Source organism: Phragmites australis, chromosome 16 (genome assembly GCF_958298935.1).
Source record: "Phragmites australis chromosome 16, lpPhrAust1.1, whole genome shotgun sequence".
NCBI lineage: Eukaryota > Viridiplantae > Streptophyta > Magnoliopsida > Poales > Poaceae > Phragmites > Phragmites australis.
Genome location: NC_084936.1, coordinates 20,070,755 through 20,096,610, shown reverse-complemented (window position 1 = coordinate 20,096,610; position 25,856 = coordinate 20,070,755). Strand labels below are relative to the sequence as shown.

Below are 25,856 nucleotides of genomic sequence, written 5' to 3'. Positions count from 1 at the left end.
TTCCGACTAGCCCCGACTAAATTCGACTAGCCTTGAGTAGGATTCAATAAGTCTCAACACGCCTCGACTAGAGCATGTCCTCGATAAGATATTCGACTAGGTACTCTACCAGTAGATGTACTCGACTAGGTACTCGAGTAGGATTTACACACGTACCCGATGGTGATGTGAGATGCAGACGCCCCCGTGGTGTCGATACCCAATACAATAGATGATAATGAAGATGGTGTAGTCGATGTAGAGGTCACCGTGATGTCGATCCAGTAGGCGATGAAAAACATGAAGTAGTCGAAGTAGATCTTGATAATGTAGAGGAAGGTGATTGTGAGCAGTCACGACAAGCGCTTCCCAAAAACCTTATTCACCCTCTCCCGATGCAGGATCCCAAGGGCGACGGGTTCCAAATACCTGCTCTCCCATTCATCAGTGTACACCGGCGCAACAGGATGCAGTAGACTACGTGCAATGACGCAATAGAGAGAAATTGGCAAAACCCTAATTGTGTGTGGTGTCTCGCGTCTCTCCTTTGTGTGGCAGATGACAGATATATAGAGAGAGGGAGAGTATACGATTGAGATGCACCATGATCAGATAAGGTTACGCTGCCACGATTGGAGACCTTAACCAACACGATTTTCATATATTTATCCGTTTGCCCATGTAGCAAAAAGAAAGAAACCGCAAAAGGAGACCGGACCTGCGCAAGCAACTGGACTCGATTTTGGCGGACCATTCACACATGTGTCGTGGCGCCCGCGCCCTCCGCCCTCCACCTCGACCTCGGTCATGGCCCAGCGAGGCGAGCGAGCGTGCACGTGTGTTCTTCTAGTCCTCTCATCCACACATGCTAAGTGAGTGGATGAGAGAAACTCTTTTAAATTGATCTGCATTCACTTTCATTGGCAAGGTGGGACTAAAGAATACATAACTCCCTCACATGATTGGGGCTTTGAGATTTATTTGGAATTATACAAATATAATGGGCTAAGCCCATATATTCTAACAATCTCCCATCAAATCTCAAAGTCCCATGAAGATTTGCTTTTTTCTCAATATTGTTTGATATACCAGTGTTTCAGTGGAGATTGTTAAGTTGAACATCCACCTAAAACATCAAGCTACACTTATTTACAACTTGAACAATGGACTAAGTCTTGAATTGCAAGTCTTGTGCAAACAAGTTTCACTTGAAGTCATAACTGATATTTGGCTGCCAGTAGGCTACCCCGTGGGTGGAGCATATAAGTCATACTCCATGGTCTCTTCATGAGTTTATTAGAGATCACCTAAGTCTCATAGACTACGACGGTGTGTTCTTTCAAGAATGCCCTGTAGGTTGCTCTATAGGTTAGCATCTTCACTAATTAAAGCCAACAGAACACATTAAGCCAATAGCCAACCTGCCATATAGATTTTGAGAGTCTTGCATCTTTACTCGAGTGGGTTGTGTGGTGTTGTAGGGATCGGTGACGTCCTAAGAGGGAGGGGGTGAATTAGGACACTTAAAACTATTTTGGCTCAAAAAAATAATACATGATAAACATATATCAATTTCTATATAAATATGCTCCAGGTTTATCTACTGTGTCTACTCTACCGATCAAAGCTCTTGTAACCTATCTAAGAAGGTAAATTGCAAGTAAGTAAATGCAGAAATGTAAATAAGGTAGATAGAGCAAACTTGGCATAAGGATTTTTTCTCATAGTATCGATGGCATGAATGTCACCCCGTACTCCACGTTAGAGCTCTAGAAAGGATATGCTCCCGGTCGGCACTCGGTCATAACCTTTGAGTCACCAAGGCAATGTCTCACCACTAGCCTCTCTTATAGTTCTTTGCCATCGTGATCACTTCGGAGCTTGAGCCACAAAGGCAAGGGTCTCCGCGTCCCCGCATAATCGCCTTACCGCTGCTCCTCACCAAGTCAGAGGGTCAACAAGCTTGCCGGCGAGTCACCAAGACTCCAAAGTGCCCGCGTACCAAGAGGTAAATTGTTGGATCACTCTTTGATCCACTCTCTAGGCAACAATCACCTAGCACCTCACTCTCTAGGCCTATAAGCACTAATCACTCACTAATCATGTGCTTAATCACCTTGGATGATCACTTTAAGCACTTTGGTGGCTTGGATGTCTTCTTAGGTGTATATGAACTTCTCTGGACTCCAGCACACTCAAATGACTGAGTGGAGGGGTATTTATAGCCTCAAACTCGTGCACTAGCTGTTAACCAAACGGCTCTAAAAAGCTGTTAACACCGGATGATCCGGTGAGAACAGTGGTACTAACACCAAATCATCCGGTGAGTACACTCTCACAAACTAGCCGTTGGAACCCCACTCAAGCCTTTGTGAACACCGTATACTTTGGTGTATACTGCAACATCATCATTGGACATTCCGGTGAATATATCTTAACCATCCGAGCCAACTTCTTCTCTGTGTAAATTACTCCGGTGTATTCCTGGTGCACATCACTTCATCACCGGACCATCCGGTGAATTATCCTCAGCTAGCTGAGCCAATGCAACCCTCTTTGAAAAATATGCTCCGGTGTACACATCTTCAGAGCACCGGACCTTCCGATGAGGTCACTGCATTGATTGGTATCTAATTTGAATCACTATAACCCTCCAATATTGATGGGTACCTAGTATAGTGAAGTCCAAAATTTATAGTACCTAGCAAGTAGCAGGACTCGATCAAGCGCATGTCAATGATCATCACTCGAGATAGAAGGAAACTGGTTCAATTTGCTCACAACAAATAAGATGTTAGGCCTTGTAGCAATAGCTAGGTACATGAGTGATCCGGTTATCTGGGAGTATCTCAATTGATCCCTAACAATTCTTTTATTCTTTTGAAGTATTAATTTAGGGCCATAAGATGTTGGAGCGATCTTTTTCACATAATGGATTTGCGAAAGTGTAATTCTATTATCACCTCTAATAAACTTAATGTTTAAGATCACATCAGCCTCTCCTAGATTTTTCATATCGAAAGTTCTATGCAGATATGATTTAACCTTAATAATCACATCAAGATTTATTCCAAAAATCAAGATGTCATCAACATACAGGCACATAATAACTCCCTCAACCCCACCATAGTGATAATACAGATGTTAACGTTCAATGAAACTTCTCATGCCATTGCTTAGGGGCTTGTTTAAGGCCATACAAAGATTTCAACAAGTTACATACCTCATCCTCCTGACCTTCTATTACAAACCCATTAGGTTGATCCATATAGATTTCCTCATTCAACTCTCCATTAAAGAAAGTTGTCTTCACGTTCATCTCATGAACGAGAAGACCATGTGAGGTAGCCAAAGAGAGTAGTACTCTTATCATGGCCAGTCTAGTGATATGTGAGTAAGTATCGACGAAATATTCACCTTATTTTTTGGTATAACCCTTCGCCACAAGCTGAGTCTTATAGTTTTCGATAGTACCATCAAGCCTAAGCTTCTTTTTAAACATTCACTTACAACCTACATGTTAACAACCATAAGGTCGATCTATGACTTTCCAAGTCCCGTTGGCAAGAATGGAATACATCTTGCTACGAATAGCCACCTTCCAGTTGTCTGCATCTGGAGATGCATAAGCTACTAAAATCAACTTGGGAGTGTCATCCACAAAGTACACAATAAATTATCACCAAAGAATGTTATTGTCCTTTGTCTCTTCCTCATTCTGGGAGCTTCACTGTCATCCTCCTCAGGAACTAGCTTGAGTGGTTGTTTAGAGTACTCGAGTGTTGTGATAGGTTCAGGAATTATATTAGAGGTTTGACTAGAAGTGTTATGTATATCACTCATAGAAAATATGCTCTCAAAGAAAGTGACATCTCTAGACTCCATAATGAGGTGACGAGATACAAAGTGAGGCCTATAGCATAAGGGTTCATGTATAAACCCGATCACCCGACGTCGATTTTCGATGATAACATACTCTCTAGTTATGTGTGGAATTAATTTTCAATATCTAATATTCTAGCAGTATAAATAGATTTATCCATACAGTTTATGTAGTGACCGCATACTCACATGGATCACTAGATTCAGATATCTATATGAAAAAGTCCCTAAATGGCTTAAAATTCCGAATCCAAAACCAAAATCACAACATGTACTATGTAGAACTAAAAAGTCACTCTATAATTTAAATCAGTCAGACAAGATATGGTATAACTGATTGAGTGAGTTCCTTCTATTGAAGGGCTACTCAAATAATGATCGTCCATATGTGTTCATTAAGAAATCCCTCACTAGATTTTGTATCATCTCACTACACATAATATAGAAAAGGCAAACAATCATCTTAAGATGGAGTTTGAGATGAAATGCTTGGTAAAAACCAAGTTTTGCTTTAGTATATAACTTGAGCATGTTTCATCAGGAATCCCATCTAAAGCATATATGGTCGTTCGATCCCTTGGGATGGATAAACATCAATTCAGGCCTAAAGGTAATGATGAGGTGATATCGGAACCTGAAGTTCCATATCCTGGAATGATTGGAGCACTGAATATCTTGCAAATTGCACCATATCCAATTTTGCATTTGCAGGTGACTTATTAGCTAGACACAGCATAGCTCCAACAAAAGGACATATGATTGGCTTATAGAATATCCTCGGATATCTCCAATGTTTAAAGGATCTTGATTTATTTTATCAGAATATCAAGACATGGTCATGGTAGGATATACCGATGCTGGTTTATTGTCTAATCAGTTCTATTTTCCTACATGGTAGTACAACCTTATGATGGAAGTCATCAAAAGCAACTCTAGTTGCTACTTTCACTGATCATTCTGAAATTATTACATTATTAGCAGTATCACATGAGTGTATTGCTTCACAGAATGATTAATCATATTCGAGGATCATGTGGTATATATTCATTAGAATATCCCATAATTATCTAACAAGATAATGCTGCTTGTATTGCTCAAATGCATACATGTTATATAAAGTGTAATATCACAGAGCATATTGCCACATTATATCTTGCAAATGAAGTCATGTGCAAATCTAGTATATTTATTCACTAAGTCATTGCCTACTTTAATATTTCAGAAATGTATGCGTGGAATTAGCATACAAAGACTTAGAGAACTGCAGAGTTCTCGATCTCGTCATGAAGCCCGCGAGAATGGTGTTCGATGTCTAGCACGCCATTGAAGGCCTATTTTGTGACAATAGATTCACTCATGTCGTGTACATTGAGGATGAATTTCGTAGTCTGTATCAAGGCAAGATGACTTCAGTAATGTGCCTAGCTGAAGACGCTGGTGGATACGCTGCGTGACGTCGGGCAACCCATTCGAGAGGAGAAAAAGGTGCTTAATCTACTGCATAGTCTTAATCCAAAGTTCCACCATGTGATTACGGTCATCACCAGCAAAATATCCATTGCCCTCCCTACTTGCTATCCGTTCTTCGCTTCTGCTCGAAGAACTTCATGTTGAACAATCCGGAAAGAAACTTGCCACCCAGGGCATGCTTGGCAGATGGGGTTCCTCATCTCCATCGGATAGTGAGTCATTTGGATCCCCCACGCCCAAGTCCATGCCGAAGAAAAAAGCAGTTCCCAAAATCCACTAATTCTTTGTCTCAGGCTGCTCCTAGTTCCAGTGGTTCTGGCCAACCACCCATTGCACCACCTACGCCATGGACATTGGCCTTCAGCCCGTGGTCCGGCCTTTGTTCAATCCTGTACCATGGCCTAACGCCCCCAACTACTGGGGTGTTGGGCCAGCACCTTGGATTACCGCCAGCACATCAAGCATTGATGGCTACGTCACTGTCCAACCCAATGCCATCCTCAACGTCGTCAACTTGGGACAACACGGCGCTTCTTCATGCTCTGAACTCAGTTGGAGTTCCAACCATTGCACCTGGGGGATCGTCCGATTGGCACCTGAACACTGACGCATCATCTCACCTCGTGGAAAACCTAGGTATTCTTCACTCCCTCTTTCCTTCGTCTTCTTCATCCCAAATTATTATCAGAAATGGAACAAACTTCCTGTCACACATATTGGCTCCTCCTCTCTTTCCAAGTCTTCTAGTCCTTTAATCTTCGCTATTTCTTGGTATCTCCGTCTTTGATCAAGAATTTACTCTCCGTTTGTGCTCTTACCCGGGATAATCTCGCTTCTGTGAAATTTGATGCTTATGGTTTTTCCATAAATGACATTCACAATCAGACAATAATTCTATGATGTGACAGTGGCGGCAACCTTTACCCAGTTACATCGTCTGTCCCTCATGGTCTCCACACCACCACATCCTCCATCAACCTCTGGCATCTCCGTCCTAGCCATCTAGGGCACAACACACTTACTCAAATCAGGGATTTGTTTTCTTTCAATTGTAATAAAGCAGCACCACATTTTTGCCATGCTTGTCAGATCAGCAAGAATGTGCGTATGCCATTTTCAGCATCCACTACTGTCAATTATTTTCCCTTTCAACTTGCTCATGCAGATGTATGGACTTCGCCCGTGCCTAGTATTTATGGATTCTAGTATTACTTAGTGATTCTTGTTGACTTCACTCAATTTGTATGGATTTTCCCTTTGCGGCAAAAGTCAGAAATCTTGTCCAATTTTGTTTCCTTCTTTGCCTACACGCACGCCCAATTCAACCTTCCCATCATTGGATTACAAACTGACAATGGCCGCAAGTTCGATAATCAGGTAGTTCGCACATTGCTATCTTCCAATGGCGCTGCCTTACGCCTCTGGTACCTGTACACATCACAACAAAATGGCAAGGCTGAGAGAATTCTTCATACTCTCAATGATTGTGTCTGCACCCTCCACTTTTGGGTTGAGGGTGCCTGTGTCTTCCTTGGATACCCTTTGGACCATCCCGGATATCACAGCATGCTACCTCATAAATCGTTAGCCTTGCACTACCACTGGCACTAAAACGCCATTTGACCTTCTTCTGGGCTAGCCTCCTACCTATGATCACCTACGAGTGTTTGTATCCTTGTGTTATCCAAATCTGACAGCCCAATCTACTCACAAGCTCGATGGTCGTTCATCTGCATGTGTCTTCCTTGGATACCCTTTGGACCAACGCGGATATTGCTGCTATAACTTACTCACCAGGAAGGTGGTTACCTCACGGCATGTTCGTTTCATGGAATCTATCTTCCCCTTTTAGCAGTTTGGCACGGACAGTCTGTTACTTCTCTTACGCCACCCTCTACTGATCTGGACTCAACTGTACTTCCCGTTGTCCTTGGCCACCGGTATCCATCCTATCACACTCGGTTTTAACGGCCAAAATCAAGTACGGCTTATGTGTGCCCAGGAAGTTTAACAAAAGAAATACTTTATTTAATCAAATGTTCACTTCTTACAATAAAAGACTTCACCTAAGCAACCTCAAAATTTAACCAAAAAGACATCATCTAAACGACGGCAGCGGGACGAAAGCATTGGCGACCAAAACTCCACAGGCACCAATTGGAAGACATGTACTCAGCAAGTGTGGGAAAATAATGACATGCAGGCTTATATCAAGGATAGGCTGACACAAGGTAATATTTGCGTAAATGCGAGTAATGAAAACACATTTGGACTCAAAAGCATTAGACACGTATTAAATGAATGTAACCCAACTATCCATCATTTAGCATACAAGGTTCCCCACCCTACATACCACAACCGTCTAGTACTCCCTGTACTAAGACCAAAACCACAACATCTAGTACTCCCTGTACTAGAACCAAAACCAAACCACAATCTAATCATGTGAGGATCCAAATCTCTCATATCCGTGACCACGGCTATTATAACAGTTTTACACTCTGCAGAGGTTGTCCAACTTTACCCATGAGTCAGTGAATTTCATGTTGCCGTGTTTGCAAGACACTTAACACACGCCAGTGGTGTGCCGCCAAGAATCACTATATGACACTTTCCACTAACTAGAGACTAATCCAGTGCATGTCTGCCCACTAGGTTTCACCGCCAAGTTTTACGCAAGCAAAGCTCCTACCCAGAAGCCCCCTTTTGTGCTGACCCAACGCACATTGGACAGACTCTAATCAGTATGTCACACCTTACCCATATCAGACTCGTGGTTGGTACGTTACTTCTTGGGTTGTCGCTCCACGAACTGGTCCTTACTTAGGTTACTTGAGCAAACACTAAACCAACGTCATAACCATGACAACTATCACCAACATCCCTATGCTCAAGACCTAAGGTTTCATGTTGCTAAAACATTATCATATTAACCATCATTACTTTATATGTTCATTAGTCAAAATTATGACACTTCCCAATATCCCAAAAGCAAGGCTAAGCAATCTACCTATAAAAGACTCCTAACCATAAACCATCTAGGTTCCAAGGGATGATAAAAGAATATCTAGAGAAAAACCCTAACATAGGTGACTACCCATCATATTGACAAACATTGCATGCAGTTTTGTAAAACAAAACATTTAAAAATGTAGGTTCAATATGATCAAGGACACTTGCCTTCTCCTTGCTGCTGCTCAGTGTATTCTTGCTCCTGGTCTTGCTGTTCTTCAAATTGATCCAGAACGTTATCGGCTAATCGCACAATTACCGGCAAACAAACAAATAAGATACACTAATAACAGAGCACAAAACAAAAGAACAACGAGATTAAAAAAACTGGCTAAAAAGAAAGAGCACTGAAAAACGAATCCATCGGCGCAAGAATCGCTTAAATCGGAGTTACGATGGAAAAGTTAGGGCTAAAACAAGTCTAGGGCTAAATCTGGAAAAAGAAAAGGACTTAAATTGAATTATCAGAAAGTCCAGGGACCTTTTTGTAAAAATAGAGGGACCAAAATGTAATTATGAAAAAGTTTAGGGACCTAACTGTAAAAAGATAGGGCTCTTTTTGTTATTTCAGAAAAGTTCAGGGGCTAAATAGCAAAATTACCAATTTCCAGGAATTATCAGATTTATTTTTATACTGGAAAACACCTTTTTTTGCGTGGCAGCTGACTGGATGTGACTAGGCAAGACACATGGGCTGAGCATTTGAGGTGTCGCACACGTGAAAGGGTGACGAGGCATGGGATGCTGACTGGTTTAAAGGTGACATGTGGTGAACTGCTACTGGCCAACGAAGGGGTACGAATAGATCTAATCTGGGCCGATGAGGATAGATCCAACGGCTGAGCTCAAAGGGGGCTGTTGGCGGAGGGGTTCTCGGCGGAGCCGAGCTCGGCAAGGCGGCGACACGCGGGAGTAGGGGGAAAAAGGTTGTCGCCCGCCTCAAACTTCGACGACGAGCGGTGGAATAGCATCAGGAGGGAGAGAGCATCCCGTTTGAGGGCTTACCGAGAGCAGATCGACACTGGAGGATTTTGGCGGCGACAAGGGGCGGCGGAAGGCTCGGATCTTCGTCGGGGATGGCGCTCCGGCGACCAAACAGTGAAGATAACGACGGCTAGAGCTCCTGCGGGCAGCGGTGTAGCTCGGGGGTGGCTAGACTGGGACTAAACGGCACGGGAGCGGCGTAGCGGCGAGGGCAGCCGAGTGGCAGCGCTAATGGCAGCGGCGGGCTTGAAACTTGCAAACTCGGCTCTGGACTCGGCGGATTTGGGATGAGATGTGTTCGGGGAGGGGACGGGCACATATATAGGCGGCTCGGAGGGTCGCGGGGCGCTGCAGGACTCCAAGGCGGCGTCGATCTCCTGTTCGGACTCGGCGGCGCGGCAGAGTTTGATTTGGAGACGATGGACCTCACCGACGGGTCCCACATGGCGGTGGCACAGGTGAAAGCGGCGCTGGCGGGGGCGTCTTCGGCTGGCGCACGGGAGTGGGCCGAGGCAGGGCATGGCCCAGGCGGGAGGGGAAACCGGTGGTGGCTGGGTCGAAGCCGAGGAGAAAGTTGTAGCTGAATGTACCTAGCTTTGGCAACCCCTGCAGGAACTTCACTGCTCGCTGTGCAAGACTATGATCGTCTACTGCAACAACATCTCTTCTGTGTACATGTCATCGAATCCGATTTATCATCGGTGCACAAAACATATCGAGTTGGATATTCATTTGATTTGGGAAAAGGTGGCCTTATGCGACATTTGGGTACTACAAGTTAATGCATCGCGACCAGGGTTTTCGTTACCGACTGGAGCTCGGTTACCGAGCTCCGACGGTAACCAAAAATTTGTGATTACCGCGATTACCCTTCGAGTTTTCAAAAAAAAAAATTAGACAAAATTCATTTGAATAAATTTGAAATTTAGGGTAAAAATCGCGATTTTACCCGCTCGGTAACCGGTCGAATTGTACCGGTTACCGAGCGGTTTTTGCAATTTATCAAGTGATTTTCTTGAATTTTTCACATTGTCGGTAACCACTCGGTTTTGTCAGTAACCGTTCGGTTTCCTCGATTTTAAATGAAGTTCAACAAAAAACCCAAAAATTATCTCAATCTTGTAAAATTAATAGCTAATTCATCTGAGCTTCAAATCAAGTGAAACAAATTTTGTTGGTTTCCTTGTAACATGATCTACATGATAAAAGTATTTATACTAAAAAAAGTTCAAAATTTTCTGTGAGAAAATGTATTTGTTAAACCAAATTAAATACATAGTTTACTCTTTGCTAATCGAAAAATCATGTAACTAATTTTGTTAGTCTTCTTACATGATCCTATATCTTTTAAAAATACATGAACTCATTAATTAGTTATTGTAACATACAGGATTATGTAAATGTGTTGCGACTAGATTAATTTATAACTGACCCATCACACCTCAAAAATTAGTAAAACCACTTTTATTAGTTTATTTATACTATGATTTATGTAGAAAAAATAATAGTAGATATGAAAAAGTTAATTATAGTGATGTTTCTTAACATATTCACTTTATTCTTGTGAACTTTGTAAAAATTACAGAGAAATTAATAAAACTCTAAATAAAGTAAAATTAATTTTAAAGATCCTCTTAAGATACATTCTACACAAGAAAAATATATGTTTTCATGTTAAACTTTTTTTTAACATGAGTTAATAACTGAGCCGCACGCTTCAACTTTTTCATTTTTTTTCAAACTTCCTCCCTATAGAATATGATGCAAACGACATTATTTTTGAAAAAAAAATTCACATGAGTTCTTAGAATTGTGTATAATTATTTTTAAGATTTTGTTTTTTGATTTTTTTTGATTTTTTGAATTTTTTGAATTCAAATTCAGTTACCGTTCAATTTCTGAAACCGAGAGACCGGTTATCACGATTTTTTTGGGTAACCGTCGAATTTTCGAACCATGATCACGACAATTTGCGGATGTCATGACTAAAGGCCTATCGAGCTCCTCCTTCGAAGAATTTCGATCTAGTCTTGCGTTAGCAATGGCATTGCTTCAACTTGGGGGGGGGGGGGGTTGTTAACGGATACAGGTACATGCTCTCTCCGTCAGACCCGATCTGCACTAGCTGATGACCTCATCCGATAACAGAACGCGTGGACTCCTCGCACTGCCTATCTTCAGCGCTCATCGTACGGTCAACTTGGTCTACTCTACGCACGAGCTCCTGAGGCATAGCGCAATCCGTTGGGCAGCACTACTGCTCTTGTAATGTGTATAAATTCTTAGTACATGAACACAATTTGTGTGTTGAGCTCAAACAACTTTCAGTTTTATTCTCTAATTTTCTCATATAAAATTTTTAATAAGCCAATATCAATATAAATATATATGTCATATCATTTTCTCCTAAGATTTTTCCAATTGAGGTTTTAAAGGGTTTTCCAATAACATATTACAATTAATCTTTTCTTCTCATAGTTTTTTTTAAAAAGGTTCTTCATTGATCAATATATAGATAATGAATCGATCCATAAAAAGTATTGAGGCGTTGGGGATAATTGTCTCCCTAACAAACACCTCTCTAACATATATATATATATACCTTGTACCAACCGTACAGGCGCACACGAACAGGTGAAAAGACTGATTCAGCGCGACGCGCGTCTCACGCTCCCCACTGACGGCCCTCTTTTCCATTTTTGAAAAAAAATTGAAATTTTTTTCTTGAATTTTTTTAGCAAACTTTTCTCATTACCTTTTTCTCAAAAAATTTCTCGTTAGCTTGTTCGAAAACCTTATCCAAATAACTTATTCTAACAAGTTGTCTTAAAAAAAATTCCAAAATAAAAAAGTTATGAGAGGGAAAATTTTCTAGAAATGAAAAGTCGGAGAGAATGTCAGAAAAGTTACTGGAACGCTTTCCAGCACGCGTGGAATAGCATTGCCCCAGGAACACGAGTCCAGGAGGAGCAAATCAGTAAATTAAATTTATCCTAGATCAGTGTCTGTGCAGTCATGATGTACAATTTCGGACAAACCTGAACCTTCTTACTACCATGGTGCCACGACCGCGGTCAACAACAGGGCCCACATGAGAGAGCCCTTTCACTTGTGAGTGGACGGACGGATGGAATTGATGGGACGATCCGAGCCGTCCAATCCATTGGCGACAAGTCCAGAGAGGCTGGCGGTTCATAATGTCACCACCATGGAGCCAATATAAGCAAGCATGCCATTAGTGATATTATATGATAAAAAGTCCCCAACGCATGACGACGTGAAAGCAGGGGCAGATCTACATGGGGCTACGTGGGCTCAAGCCCTCTACCTCCACGGCATGCATGGGAGCTCTCTCTTAATTTTTTTGCAAGAGAAGAATGAGAGGAAGATAGATGAAAGACAGGAGGAGGAAAAAGAAGAAGAAAATCCCCTACTTCCCCTGGGTCCACCACTGCTGGAAAGACAAATTGTTGCTTAGTGCACATAATGATCGTGATCATGGTCATCACCATCATCCATAATCTAGGCTCCTTTTTCGGTTTGACCAAACTTAGGTAGAAATCTGTAAGTATTTTGAACGGCACCCAGATGATGATTAGCCATAATTGCTCTAGAAAAAGAGGTGCTCTAATGTTAATGTACTCGAAGTGCTCTTGCTTTGCTGGCTTGCTTCGTTTGGTACAAAAACACCCTAATTCCATTGGCGTTCTCAATTAAGGCTGATTGGCCAACAAATGTTCTTTTTGTCCTGCACTAGCCTTTTTTTTCCCAAATTCGTAGCCACCAAATGGGGCTAATAATCATGTTAGTATATGTGTCGAATATGTGTATATTGTCGGTTACAGATAAACTTAAATTGTAATTATGTGAGAGTAGGAATAAAATTGTAATCGGACTCCTAATTCTAGGTCTTTAAATATAAGGCATCACCATTGTAACCGCAGATCAATAAAAATAGTTAGGAAGGAGCGCTCGTAGTTATACACTAAGGATATAGGAAAGTTTGCCGAACCTCTACTACCATAAAAAGTGTGATCACTGCTAGTTTCAAAACCTCGTCAGTGCCGGTTTTGAAACCAACAGTCCTTCCTCGCCAGTGGAAATTGGTACCTATGACTACCGAGTCTAGAACCGACAGTGATAGGTGTTCTGAGGAGAGAAAAAATAAAACGAGCTAACTCGATATCGAGCCGGTCAAGCAAGAGCCAACGCCCTTGCCACCATCGCAGATGCCTCCACCTCATCTTCCAGCAGTCGATGTCGGAATCTCATAATCAACACTCAGAATCAATGGAACATCTCATAATCAATATCAGAATCAACATCAAACTCAAATAATAGAATAATCTTGACTTGTCGCTGATACAAAATAATCTTGAACAAAAAAAAAACAAAAGGCAAAAACAACACGATGTCGCCGCTCTGACCAAGTCACCACCGAGCACCCTCCACAGCTTCCCGCTCCCCTCCACTCCTCGTCATGGAGGACGACCGCGACATGGAACTCGCCATGGTTGAGGATGAGCCCTCCATGGATCCCATGAGCACGATGAAGCCACCCCACCCGTGGATCTACCACCACACCGTATCTGCAGAGGAAGAGGGGCGGGGCACAACCGACGAGCTCGCTGTCCACGAGGTAGCTCAGACATGCTCATTCGGCCCCTTTCCTTCCTTGCCCATCAAAGCCAGCGGCTTCCCCATGTAAGCGCGCCGCCATCGGCCTTTGCCCTTTGCCCTTCGCCGTCACACTAACACATGGATCCACCGCTCCTGGAGAGGAGGGGCGACGGCAATGCCTAGAGAGGAGGGGTGGCAGGGTGAGGTGGTTGAGAGAGAGAGAGAGAGGAGTGAAATGAGGGGAGGGGATCCGATCAAGGCTGCTCGACTATGGTGGGACTTAGATAATTTCGCTGTAAAGCAGACCGGATGTGAGCTGTGTACAGAAAAAACAATTTGAAGGCAAATTTTGGGTTTAACCCTCCGATTCACTTCCGGTTCGTAATAAAAACTGGCAATGATATTATTATTGTCGGTTTGTGTTATAAACTAACATTGATAATTATTAAGACTATCACTGCCGATTTTTGTTATAAACCGACAGTGATGATTATTAAAAACTGACAGTGATGCACTAATAATACTAGTTTGGTATGAACTAGCACTGATAATGTATCAGTAACGGTATTTGTCAAATCAACACTGATGAGCTATTATTTATGATACATTTCGTAGTAGTGCTCGTTAAAAAAATATCTCATGCTTAGCTTATCAATTTTTATGGTACTTCCGTTAAAACCCTAACAAACCATAACACTATTTAATACGTCACATGTTTGATCACTTACAGTGGCGAGTCTAGAACTTAAATTGCAGATTGGCAACGTAAAACACAACAAGAATCAAACAACAAAGAAAGTGTACACAAAACAATTGGCGACCATAATAATAAGACCGAAAGGAATCGAGAACGTAATAAGCAGATGCTATTTGAGTTCTTTGTATCTTTATCTTCTCCTATAAGTGCGTGAACTTGCCTTCACAAGCCTCAGTGGCGATGGCTTCCTCGAAAACTGAGAGGATGCCATGAAAATTAGTATGTGAATTTTGCTCCAATTGTATATGTGCTGTGCCTTTTATCAATTGTTTAAATTAACTTCCAAGACAGCATAGTTGTGAAGCAATGGCATTGGATGGCACCATATATACCTTCCAAAGTGCATGTGGAACAAAATTATTGGATTATTCCATCGCAAGAATTTCCCAGATGGAGAACCGAAGTTATTTGCAGAGGACTGAAGGATTTCCAAAGGAGAAAAAAAAAACGGACGTCAGTACCTCTAATCAAATCAAACAAATCTTCTCTCTCGAAACACTTGAAAGGAATCTATCGCAGAAAAAAGAAGAAGAAAAACTTTAAAAAGTGTTACGGTTTGCATCGCGTGCATCGAACAGAACCAAATAGATTAGTGTATCACTGTCCAGTCATGTCCCTTGGCGTGCTCCCAAGCGGAAGCAGGCCACAGTGTAGGAGTCAAAATTCGTCGGCTGCGTGCCGCATGTGTTTCCTCCACGCAGCCAAATCAGATCAAATCGGGCCGTTTTTGTCGAGGGTTTCCATGTGCGGCCCTTGCTCGTTTTGGGCAATGCCGGCGCCCATCAATCCTGCCGTAACCAAGATCAATCACTGTGAGAGACGACTGACGTGCATGATGCACAGTGCGTTGGGCGTGTGAACCAGAGGCGAAACGTGGGAGTAAGATTTCCAGGAGCGGAACACGTGCGAGCGGAGTAGTAGAGATTGAGTGGTATGAGTTAGATAATTTTTGCGAAGTTTAGAAATAGTCTGCAGGATTGGAGGCAAGACGTTCTGCCTCGTGCGAAAATTATTATATATTTTTTAAGTAGTAGAGATATTGTACATCTAAACTTAACTTCTTTTTAATATAATAAATAGTTCTCTTGCCTGTTCATTTAAAAAATACAACGGTGTGTCATGCGCAAAACTCTATCATTTTTTTTTAATCTAGTTTAATTACCGCTGCGATTTTTAAGTAAAGTAGAGAGTGAAAAGTGCTGCTAGAGTATTATTGTACTTTTACATGGAGATCCTTATTGTTAAATCAAAATTCAACTTAAACTATTAGTACCTTGTTTCAAAAAATTAGTCGTTTAAGTCCCTTTCAACTCTTTAAATGTAGGTCGTTTTCCAGGATGACTTCTTCTTTTTCATTTGTTCGTGATGTGCCGTAAGTAAATATAATGTGACTGGTATAGTGATAATTTATTGCATTTGCGAGAAGAAATTGACAAGAATGATGATGATTCGGAGATATTATGACCAAGAGAGATTCAGAGATTTCACCTACTATAATTCATATGCAAGAGAGAGGAATGCAAAAGCGTAGAGAAACAGGAGTATATCTTTGGATGAAGGATATTTGTCACATAGAAAAAAGAAGATAAGATGTTAGCAATCAAACTAGTAGGTGTGCCTTGTGGTTAGTAGTGTGATGCCGGGTTCTTTTCTACTTCTTTTCTTTCCCTTCCCTTGCTTGTGCATATCTACTATATACTTGAAAGGGATGCAAAATGGAATGGAACAAGAATTCCTTTGGCCTATCATTCTATCAATGTCTCCTCGTGACTACGTACTTGACACAAATCTCCGGAATATGTGTTAGTTGTTGCAGTTGACGGGTTCAATTGTAAGATTCCCTTTGATTATTCGATAGATAGATATTGCAGAGATTAATGGGAAGCCATCCATGCATTGGCTCAAGACGATAACGAGCCCTAAAGCGACATGGCCACAGAACAATCAGGCCTTAACACGATAGGAGATGAAACCCGTTTTTAAAAAGAGAGGGCGAATAATTGAAACTTACCGCAAATTTAGTGAAAGTGACAGGACTCCAGTTGCAGTCGATCATGGGATAGCCATACAATCATTGAGCCCTTACTAAATTACTCCTTCACAAACTTTGGAGATGAAAACACAAGCTGCCTGTGAGATTTTTGCTATGAAACTCTGGAGTGGCTGATATTTTTCTATGAAATTTCAGAAAAGTGTACAACCAATTTTGATAATTTATCCAAAACGTAAATGGCAAAACACATTCAGCAATGTGACAATCCTGGAGCACAAGTCTATGTCCCATCACGCAAGCATGAGCAGACAACATCACGCTCACACACACTTAGGAGGCAAGCAGGAGCGGATCCCCTACCGCTTCCTAGTCAACGAAGCCCCTCAACAATTTTTTTACTATGGATGAGAAAGAGAAAGAAAAAATGAGAGAGAAGAGGAGTGGCAGAGAGAAGAAGATTGAGAGAGGTCAATGAATCTCTCCTACTTGGCTCCTCTACATCCACCACCGAAAATCGGCGAAATTCAGCTGGGCAAGATCACCTTTCACACAACAGAAGAAAAATCCTCAACAAGAATTGCAGCCTCGCTGCCGGCCATGCACGGATGGTTTACACTGACTTCCAACCCAACCATCAACCATGAGTCCACGGTCATTTAGTCAAAGGCACCATGGAAAAAAATTTTGATCGAATTTCGCCGATTTTTTATCCTATCAGTCACCTCCGGTATTGGTGTTACGGGTCAAAACCGGCTGAAATTATTCAAATTTGAATAAATTTTGATTAAATTAATTGATTTTAGTTATTTTATGTCCAAACTTTTGAAGAATTTTAGACCGAAATTTTCGGTCTTACCGGTCCCCCCCCCCCCACCACCACCACAAATTTTTTTTCCATGAGTCATCGGACATGTTAGCCGGCCACGCCACAACCGGCCGCCATGCACAGAATAGTCCATGCATCCGGTATGTTAATCTAGCTATCAAACACTTTTCTGAATGTTTCTGAACAAACTCTGATAATGCTAGTGTGCATGGCTGCTGCAAACCTAACAGAGCACCAGTTATACAGGAACCTTCTCATCTTTGGTTGGCCTCGATTTGTCCCATACGAGGACACGGATCCTACCCAAGTGCCAATCGCCTCATGGACTGCCCTCCCAAGAGGGAATTGGTAGGGGGCACATGAGAGACAGAACAGCATGGCAGTAATTTGAGCCTGAAGGAAAGGTTGGGATCTGGAGAGCATGAGGAGAAGTGTTGTGAGCAAGCAAGGATCTCATCAGCCAATTAACTACGATGGCTAAATTATTGTAAGCTGAAGCGTGTGTGCCTTTTTTTAGCAAAAAGTTGCCACCATGTAGGTGACCTTTTTCTGCACTTGCGGACTGGAATCTGGATAGGATAGACCACTGTTGTGCTGGAGGCCAGCTTACCGTCTTCTCTTTTGTTAGACCATCCCTAATTATATTCTCTTTATTTCGTTTCTTTTTTGATTCATTTCTCTGTTCTCATTCTCTTTATTTTCTCTCATCTCCAACAGATTTCTTTCGAAGGGATTCGTGAAAGGAAAAAAGAGAATCCTGTCTTGAAGAGAATGAATTTGGGAATTCCGTCCTAAAAGAAATAACCTTAGAAATCTCTTCGTGACGGGAACTGTGAAGAGAAATCGTTGGAGCGCTGAAGAAAACGAAAATCCCTTCGTAAATGCAGGTGTTGTGTGTGTCATTGCTTACTCATGTGCTGTTGTGTGTGTGTCATTGCTTACTCATGTGCTGCCTGGAATGAATGGATGAGTGGTGCTTCAAAGGAATCAGTTAGTTGTAATAGAAAAGAGAGGGACTCCTGTCAGGAAACACTGGCTACTGTTCCCCTGCCTCGCAAATCTCCACGTGTTCCAGAGCTGCCGAGAAGGTCCCTAAAAGGCTAAAACGCAATATCAAATCTGCTCCCAGGGACATACATTGTTAATAACCTGATTGTTTGATCATCACTTGGATGGCTGAAATACCTACCTACCTCTACGTGTCAAAGCTTGTGTACCGTAACAACAACTCGTGTCCTCGTATGAGCAAGCCCTCCGAATGCGACAATTGCTCCCTAACAACTGAGCAGAAGCAAGGCCTGCTCTTTCCGATGCCAAAGTTTTTTTTAACACGTAAGAAAGCTATACATTATTATATTAAAAAAATAATCTAATTTATAAGAGAAATTAGATAAAAATACATTACAATCCGTAAAGCTCAGCTCACGTACAAGATAGATAGAAAGTTTGATCTATCGATCGCTCAAATTTTCTTGTCGAATGCATGCACGTGACGTTGTACATAGTACCCATACCCAAAAAAAATTTGTGTGATCTTGGCAAAAAGATAAAAAAAAAATTCTTGTGTGATCAGTAGTCATCTGTAAAGATACAAGGATGCTCAGCGTTCGTGGTACGGTCCACGGAATTCGCCGCGTCTCGATCCCCGGTTTGGTTGGGCTGGAAAACGCCTGCCCTGTCGAACGGCCAGATTTGCTTGTGCCGGCCTGCGCCCGCGCCAGTACGGAAACATCGGCCAGATTTTATTGGGCCGAAGCGCGGGCCGAGGGGGTGGCGGGTCGTCAGCCCAGTAGCAGCGGCCTGGTGAAGAGCTTTTTACAACTGGTCGCCCTTTTAATAAACGATAGGTTAAAAATAATAAAAATACTGTATTTTAATGCTTTTAAAATTCAAAACTCTATAGAAATAATCATGAAAAATTCTGAAAAAAATATATGATGTAAATTATATTATAATATAGCTCTCTAAATTTTTTAACTCAAACAATTATTTGTACAGTGAAAAACAAAAGGATAAATTTTATTGTACAGAGTTTGTCAAACTTTTTGTCTAATTTTCTTTTAGCTAGATTAGTATATTGTATACCACCAAAAACATTTATAAGTATTTCAATAATATTTTGAATTTTAAAAACAGTAAATATAACATTTTTTATTTAAAAATCTATCGTCCATTTGAAGAACGACAAGTTCTTGTTACCCCCTTTCGACAAGCGATCAACAGGCGACAGGAGAAATATAAGAAATATGAACACCTATTTTTATAATTTTTTTAAGAAATATAAAAATAATAAAATCTGGTCTGCATCGGAGACCGGAACAAAAGATGCTCACTCTTATCAGGAGTCATGACAGCAGCCTTTAATTGTAAATGATCCGTTCAATCCAAAGGAAAGAAATGACAGCGAAATATGGACTTCTTTTGCTGTTGTGCAATGGATGAAGAAACAGAGCAATGCTCCAAGGAGCAATCACCACAAGTCCAAAGGCACGTAAAACAATGTGCTTCTGCAAGCTGAGTACTGGTTACTGCAGAACACCATCAACACGGTAACATTCTTTGAACGACACGCAACCACATTACAAGGAACGCCTGCCAAAACTAGGAACTACCAGGTCGACGACAGCGATCTATCGTGTTGAACATTGGAATCAAGATGCAACCAGACATGTCAAATCTCCCCTGGAACGGGACAGGTCCAGTTCCACACAGAATGTACAAAAATTACCGACCCAACCACAGACATCGTCAGGACTGGACTGACCGCTTCTTCTTCGTCTTCGGTCCGAGACATGGCCAAGAAAGAGGCTGGAGTTGCAGATCACACGGAAGGGAAGAACTTGTTGAGGTTGAACGGCAGGGAGTAGAACTCCTCGCTCCTGCTGTCTGTCTTGAAGCTCCGGAACTTGTCCCACCAGTGGTATCCCCTGTCCCTCCTCACCGCGCCGTCGCGCCTGTGGATCGTGTTGTCCAGGAAGAACGCCACCAGCGCCGCCACGAACGGCTTCGACGAGAACGGCACGTTGATCATGTCGTTGAACTGACGAACGAAAAAACAAACGGTGAGCACCGGAACATGGCCCGCGCAAGGTTCAGGTGCCGATTCAGAGAAGAATGACAGAGAGAGCTGCGGGATCTGTTTCACATACCCAACGGGCGCCAGTGTGCACCGGGCCATAACCTGCGACGGATGTGTACTCGTTGAAGTACTGGGGAACTGACAAGCCCATGAACAAGGAGAACCCCACGATGAACTTGGTCCTGAAGCTGTTCAGGTTGCAGAACTGAAGGAAGCTGAGACCACAAGCGCCTGCATCGGAAGAACCGTTGAGACCACAAGTTGTAGTGTATTACATTTTCTTGGAAAGAAGCAGACAGAGAACTCTGTTAAAGGATGAGTGATATCTGGACGTACCAATGTATGCAAAGAAAATGCAATATAGGGCAGCAAATATTGGCAGTGGAATTGACGCAAAGAGTGCTCCGAATTTCCCTGGTTTAGAGAAAGGAATATGGTCAGCTTAACAAAATACAAATGTGATAAAGAAAAAAAAGGCAAATGCTCCACGGCACCTTAACCATGTACAACACTAAAGAAAGTCTATGATGTATGTCAAATAGAAAATCACAATCACAATATTTAAACTCAGCTACAACAGAATGGTCCTGTGAGGATTGCCTCTGTCAGCATGCGCTATTTGTGTTTGCTATTGTTTAAACAGAAAAATATAATCTTTGGAGAACCCAGATACAAAAAATTAGGAACAATGTTGTACATTACCAAGTATTGAGAAGAAAATCATAAAGCCTGCAGATATCTGGACTACTCTCCGGCTGCCAACATGTGTCAAAGCAAGTAAACCAGCATTTTCACTGCAAATATCAAAATATGAATAATTAGAGACAAACAGAAAGAAAAAGCAGTAACCCAAGCATTCGCATCCAATGCTTCAAAAGCTAACAAAAATGTGACCGGGCTGCTGGTTTCACTAGATTGTAAATTCACACTTACACTGACACTCCAGTTCCATTAGCTGTCCCAAAAAATGCACCCAGTAAAGTACCAATGCCCTGCAGATGATGATACCCAATTTTAACCATAACAAACTAGCGAGAAGAAAATGAAGTTTCTGGTACACGATAATCAACCCAGTTACCTGCCAACCAATGCCACGACCAAGAACTGAGGGAGGTATCATAGTCGCACTTGCATATCTTGACACTGCAATGAAGGTCCCGGTTGACTGAAAGGGTAGCACAATGCTATTAGAATGTTAATTATCGCATACTTATTTTTTCACTTTTGGGTAGAACTGTGCAGACAAACCTCTACAAGAGCAACAAATGAGGCCATCATCATCGCAAAAGATTCACCAGCATCAAATGTTGGAGCTCCCCATTGGAAAGGATATGGGACACTTATCCTACAATATTTCTTCAGCAATTGTTTAATGATTTTTACCAAAACAAAATGTGATGCGATCATCACGAATTCCTTACCAAGAAGCGCCACCAATAATTCCAGAGCGGTCAACACGACAATGCACTTGTGTCTTCGTTCGGGCATTCTTGTATGCACCACTAGCGGTGAGAATGTATGCATACAGCCATACAATAGCAATTGTGAAAATTACAGAAAACCGGTCGAACACAGGCTTTGCCACATGAATAGCATGAGGTAAATACTGTCCATAGGACAAATACATTAGTACATGACTTCAGCTATAATGGCTATGAAGTGTATGGAAAGACATACCGATGGAGACTATACCTGAGAAAACATGAGCATTAGAATGATTTCTGGGAGCCCAATTTCTACACACTTAGCAACCTAAAGCCAAATGAATCCGGCAGTCAGTATTCCAATGATATAGGGAACAGCGAAGATAAAAGAATCAAGCTAATGCTTACCCCTGGAAAACCAAGCTCATATAACCCAAACCCAGCTAGCGAGATCAGAGGAACAGCAGACAATGGGCTTAGCAATCTGTAAAACGGATGAGGGCTTGTCAAGCCACAAACTGAAATAATACAATTTGCAACTGCAGCTAAACCTGCAAACTGAAATTCTACAGTAGTACAACGAACAAGCATAAGTTAAAAATAAGAACCACGATCCCTACCTAACAACATTGCGCCAGAGGCCACTAAAACCAAGTATGATCTGAATTGTTGACGCGATGATGAGAGCGCCTTGTGTTCCTCTCATGGTCCGCAAGAATTTCTGCACAGCAGTGAGCAAAATCTTGTGAAGTTTACAAGGAAATCAAACAGAGCCTGTGACAATGGCGATATGTAGCCCAAGCTACTGGGGAACTACCTCATGAGGATCTGTTTCGTTGCTGTAACGGCCAGCCAAGATGATCGAAATGGTCGGCGCAACGACAGTGTAGGATCCACCCATCACCGCCGGGAGACGAGTCCCGAAGAATGACTGGCACAAGGTGTTGATGCCAGCGACGAACAGCAGCGTCTGGATCACCCGAGCCTTCTCCTCCTGGCAGAAAGGAAATACCACCACAGTTCAGCATTTTGTTATGCATAGGCCATCACAAACCACAAAAATAGCTCTCAAGTCTTTAGAGCTCTCACTACATTTCCAAATGCACATGTCAGCAAATGAAGGCAGATAAGATTCAGAACATGGAGTGGTGCTTTCAGGTCATCAGGGGACTCACATTTCCTCCTCCCATCTGCGGGACAAGAGCACTCGGTATGATGACAGATGTGCCCAGCATCACAATGTAATGTTGGAATCCAAGTATGATGGCCTCAGCTGAACAGTTTAAGAGGTGGTTAGGAATAGAACCGATTCCAGTACCGCACCCTACTCTACCCAACCTCAGTGGAAAACATCAACATTGAAGAGGAAAATCCATAGGACAAGAACATAAATGCCAAAGTACAATTGCAACATTGAAATCAAAAGGTCCCAGGTGAGAGAGGGAGGGGGAGACGTACGCCAGGGCGGTGGGCTTGTGATGCAGTAGGACACGCTGGGCAGCTGGTCCTTCACCGGGTGCGGCTGCAGCTCCTCCTGCTTCGGCGGCGGCGCCGCCCCTCCCCCGGCCATCCTCCTCCTGCTCCCCTTCTCTTCTCCTTTCTTCTCCCAAGAAACCAAACTACTCACCTCACCGTCTCACTCAACTCCACCGCGACTCCACTCAAAAGCAGAACAAGGGAGCGCACGAAAAGCAAAGTAGAGCCAAGAACAAGCAACCCAAGAACTAGAGTGCACTGGAACAAGCCGGAGAGCAAGAGGACGAGCGATTCTTTGCGTGCGAAGGAAACAAAGAAGAAGAAAGGAACAATCGCTACAAGAAAAGTCGCAAGCAAGCAAAGGAAAGGGAAATGCCGTGGGCTACTTCCTGGTTCTTGCTCATTGCTCTCTTTCGCTGCTGCTAATAGCGAGCAGTAGCTCGAAGGAATCTACGGCTTAAGGCAGAAAAGAGCAGCGGCCACTCTGTCTCCATTGCTTTCGCCCTCTCTTTTCTCGCTGCCACTAGCTTTTCTCTGGTCATGGGATTGGAGGTTCGCCTTTCCGTTGCCACCCCCACGAAAGAAAATGTGCTCTGCTCTTCCCAAGGGGAAACCTTTTGCACCATAAAGGCGATGGCAGAGGGAGATTGCAATGCGAAGAAATTGCTTCAGGATAAAAGAAGTCCTCTCTCTCTCTTCCCAGGGAACTTTTCCTGCTGTGCAAAGCTTTTCTGCTTTGGTTGTTGTTCTGCTTTCTGCGCTGATAGAGGAGAGAGGCCGTTGTGGACTTGCGTCAGTTGTGTGCCATGGTTCAGTGCTGCAGATGCGCATGTGACGTGCCATAGTTACGCTGCTCGTTGCTTTATGTGGTATTACAGTTATTTACAGGCATGAATGACTCATGAGATCTTAAAAAAACTTTAAGTCTATGTAATATAGTGACACCGTAACCAACAAGACATATTTCGTACTTGTATTAGTCATTAGTCGATTGTTCAGAGTTTTACTTATATGAGTAATTAGTTTATCCAGAAATGTATGATTTATGCTCGATAATAAAAGAAATCTAGGTTGTACAATTAATTAAAACTATGTAGCAAGTTGCCTCTACAGATTGCACGGCTAGATTGTTACCTATATTTATATATTTGATATTAAATATTTGTTCATGTTTGATTTTTATTTATTATAAATTCATCTCTTAGTCATTAGATATCCATGAGATAAACATATAAAACTATGAAGGATCTTGTACCTAGCATAGATATCTTGAGGGAATCCAAAGCACGATAACCTTGAAGGAACATACATCTCTTATCTATTGCTTCTCCCCATCGCCTTGACCATGCCAAGTCACCTCACGTCTTTCTCCTCCATAGTATACTTTAATTGATATATTTTAAACTACTTTTAACAACAAGTGTCCTTTTAACTATATATTCCATGTTAATATTTTAATTTACACCATATTTAAGAAATAAGACTTTATCATGCTCACGTGAAGAGCGGCTTCATTCACTTCAAATCCTCAGCTCCATGTATTCAACTGTAAAGCTATCATATATGTATTCCGCTCCTCTTGTACATATTTGTTATGTTAATTAGGGATATAGCATCGTGGATATAGGTGGTAGCAAGTAGATATGGGTGGGATGACGTGATGGTGCATGTGGCAACTTGAGGAGCAGTGATATAGTAAGAGAGGGGCCTCCATGTAGACGACGACTTAAGGTGGTGTCATCAGCGAGGAATACAAGCACATGTCGAAGTCTTCGAGCGACGGTACTTGGACTCTAGAGGCCGATAGGAGAGGCAAATCTATTAACTCTGAGGCCGGAGGGGAAGCAAACAAGGAAGAATGAACAAAGACGAAGAAAGCTGAGCATGAATAAGTAGTTCACCTTCCTAATTGAATCTTTAGAGTTGAAATCCTAATTGAATCTTTAGAGCTGAAATGGATAGAACTGTTTGTCACATGAGCACAATCAAAAATTAAATCCTTAAACATGATATAAACTGAAAGATTGACGTTAAATATATGATTCAAAGTGCATCAAGTATATTAATACATGCTCCAAGATAAAATTTGCTATCGTAGAGGTGTCACGAGTAATTGGTGTTCCTTTGTCCTATGATGCCGCATAATACTCCTACTTGTTGGATGTTGGTCAACTCAACTCCTTGGAATCCTCACAAATCCGTGGTCTTACATCTTCACTATTGTTGACCAACACGATGGTGTCCATGTCTTCTTGTCGTTGCCTCAACTCTTTGCTTCCCCGAAAGTTGATGCCTTCGTCTAGGATAGATCGACCTCATTGCATTCTTTAATGTTCTACACCAAGACCTTTCAT

The 25,856-nt window shown here is 42.1% G+C and overlaps 1 protein-coding gene across 1 annotated transcript; it reads right to left on the bottom strand.

Moving 5' to 3' along the window:
• Positions 1-20,176: 20,176 nt before the first annotated feature.
• Positions 20,177-24,271, bottom strand: LOC133896140 (nucleobase-ascorbate transporter 6-like). Its single transcript, XM_062336662.1, has 14 exons — positions 23,485-24,271; positions 23,202-23,299; positions 22,844-23,020; positions 22,647-22,747; positions 22,435-22,510; positions 22,295-22,354; positions 22,024-22,208; positions 21,851-21,947; positions 21,681-21,767; positions 21,536-21,594; positions 21,305-21,396; positions 20,939-21,016; positions 20,673-20,833; positions 20,177-20,563 (listed from the first exon to the last, which is right to left on the bottom strand). Exons 1-14 carry the CDS (start codon positions 23,594-23,596, stop codon positions 20,345-20,347), a joined length of 1,602 nt encoding a protein of 533 aa, XP_062192646.1. The 5' UTR covers positions 23,597-24,271; the 3' UTR covers positions 20,177-20,344.
• Between the last annotated feature and the right edge of the window lie 1,585 nt (positions 24,272-25,856).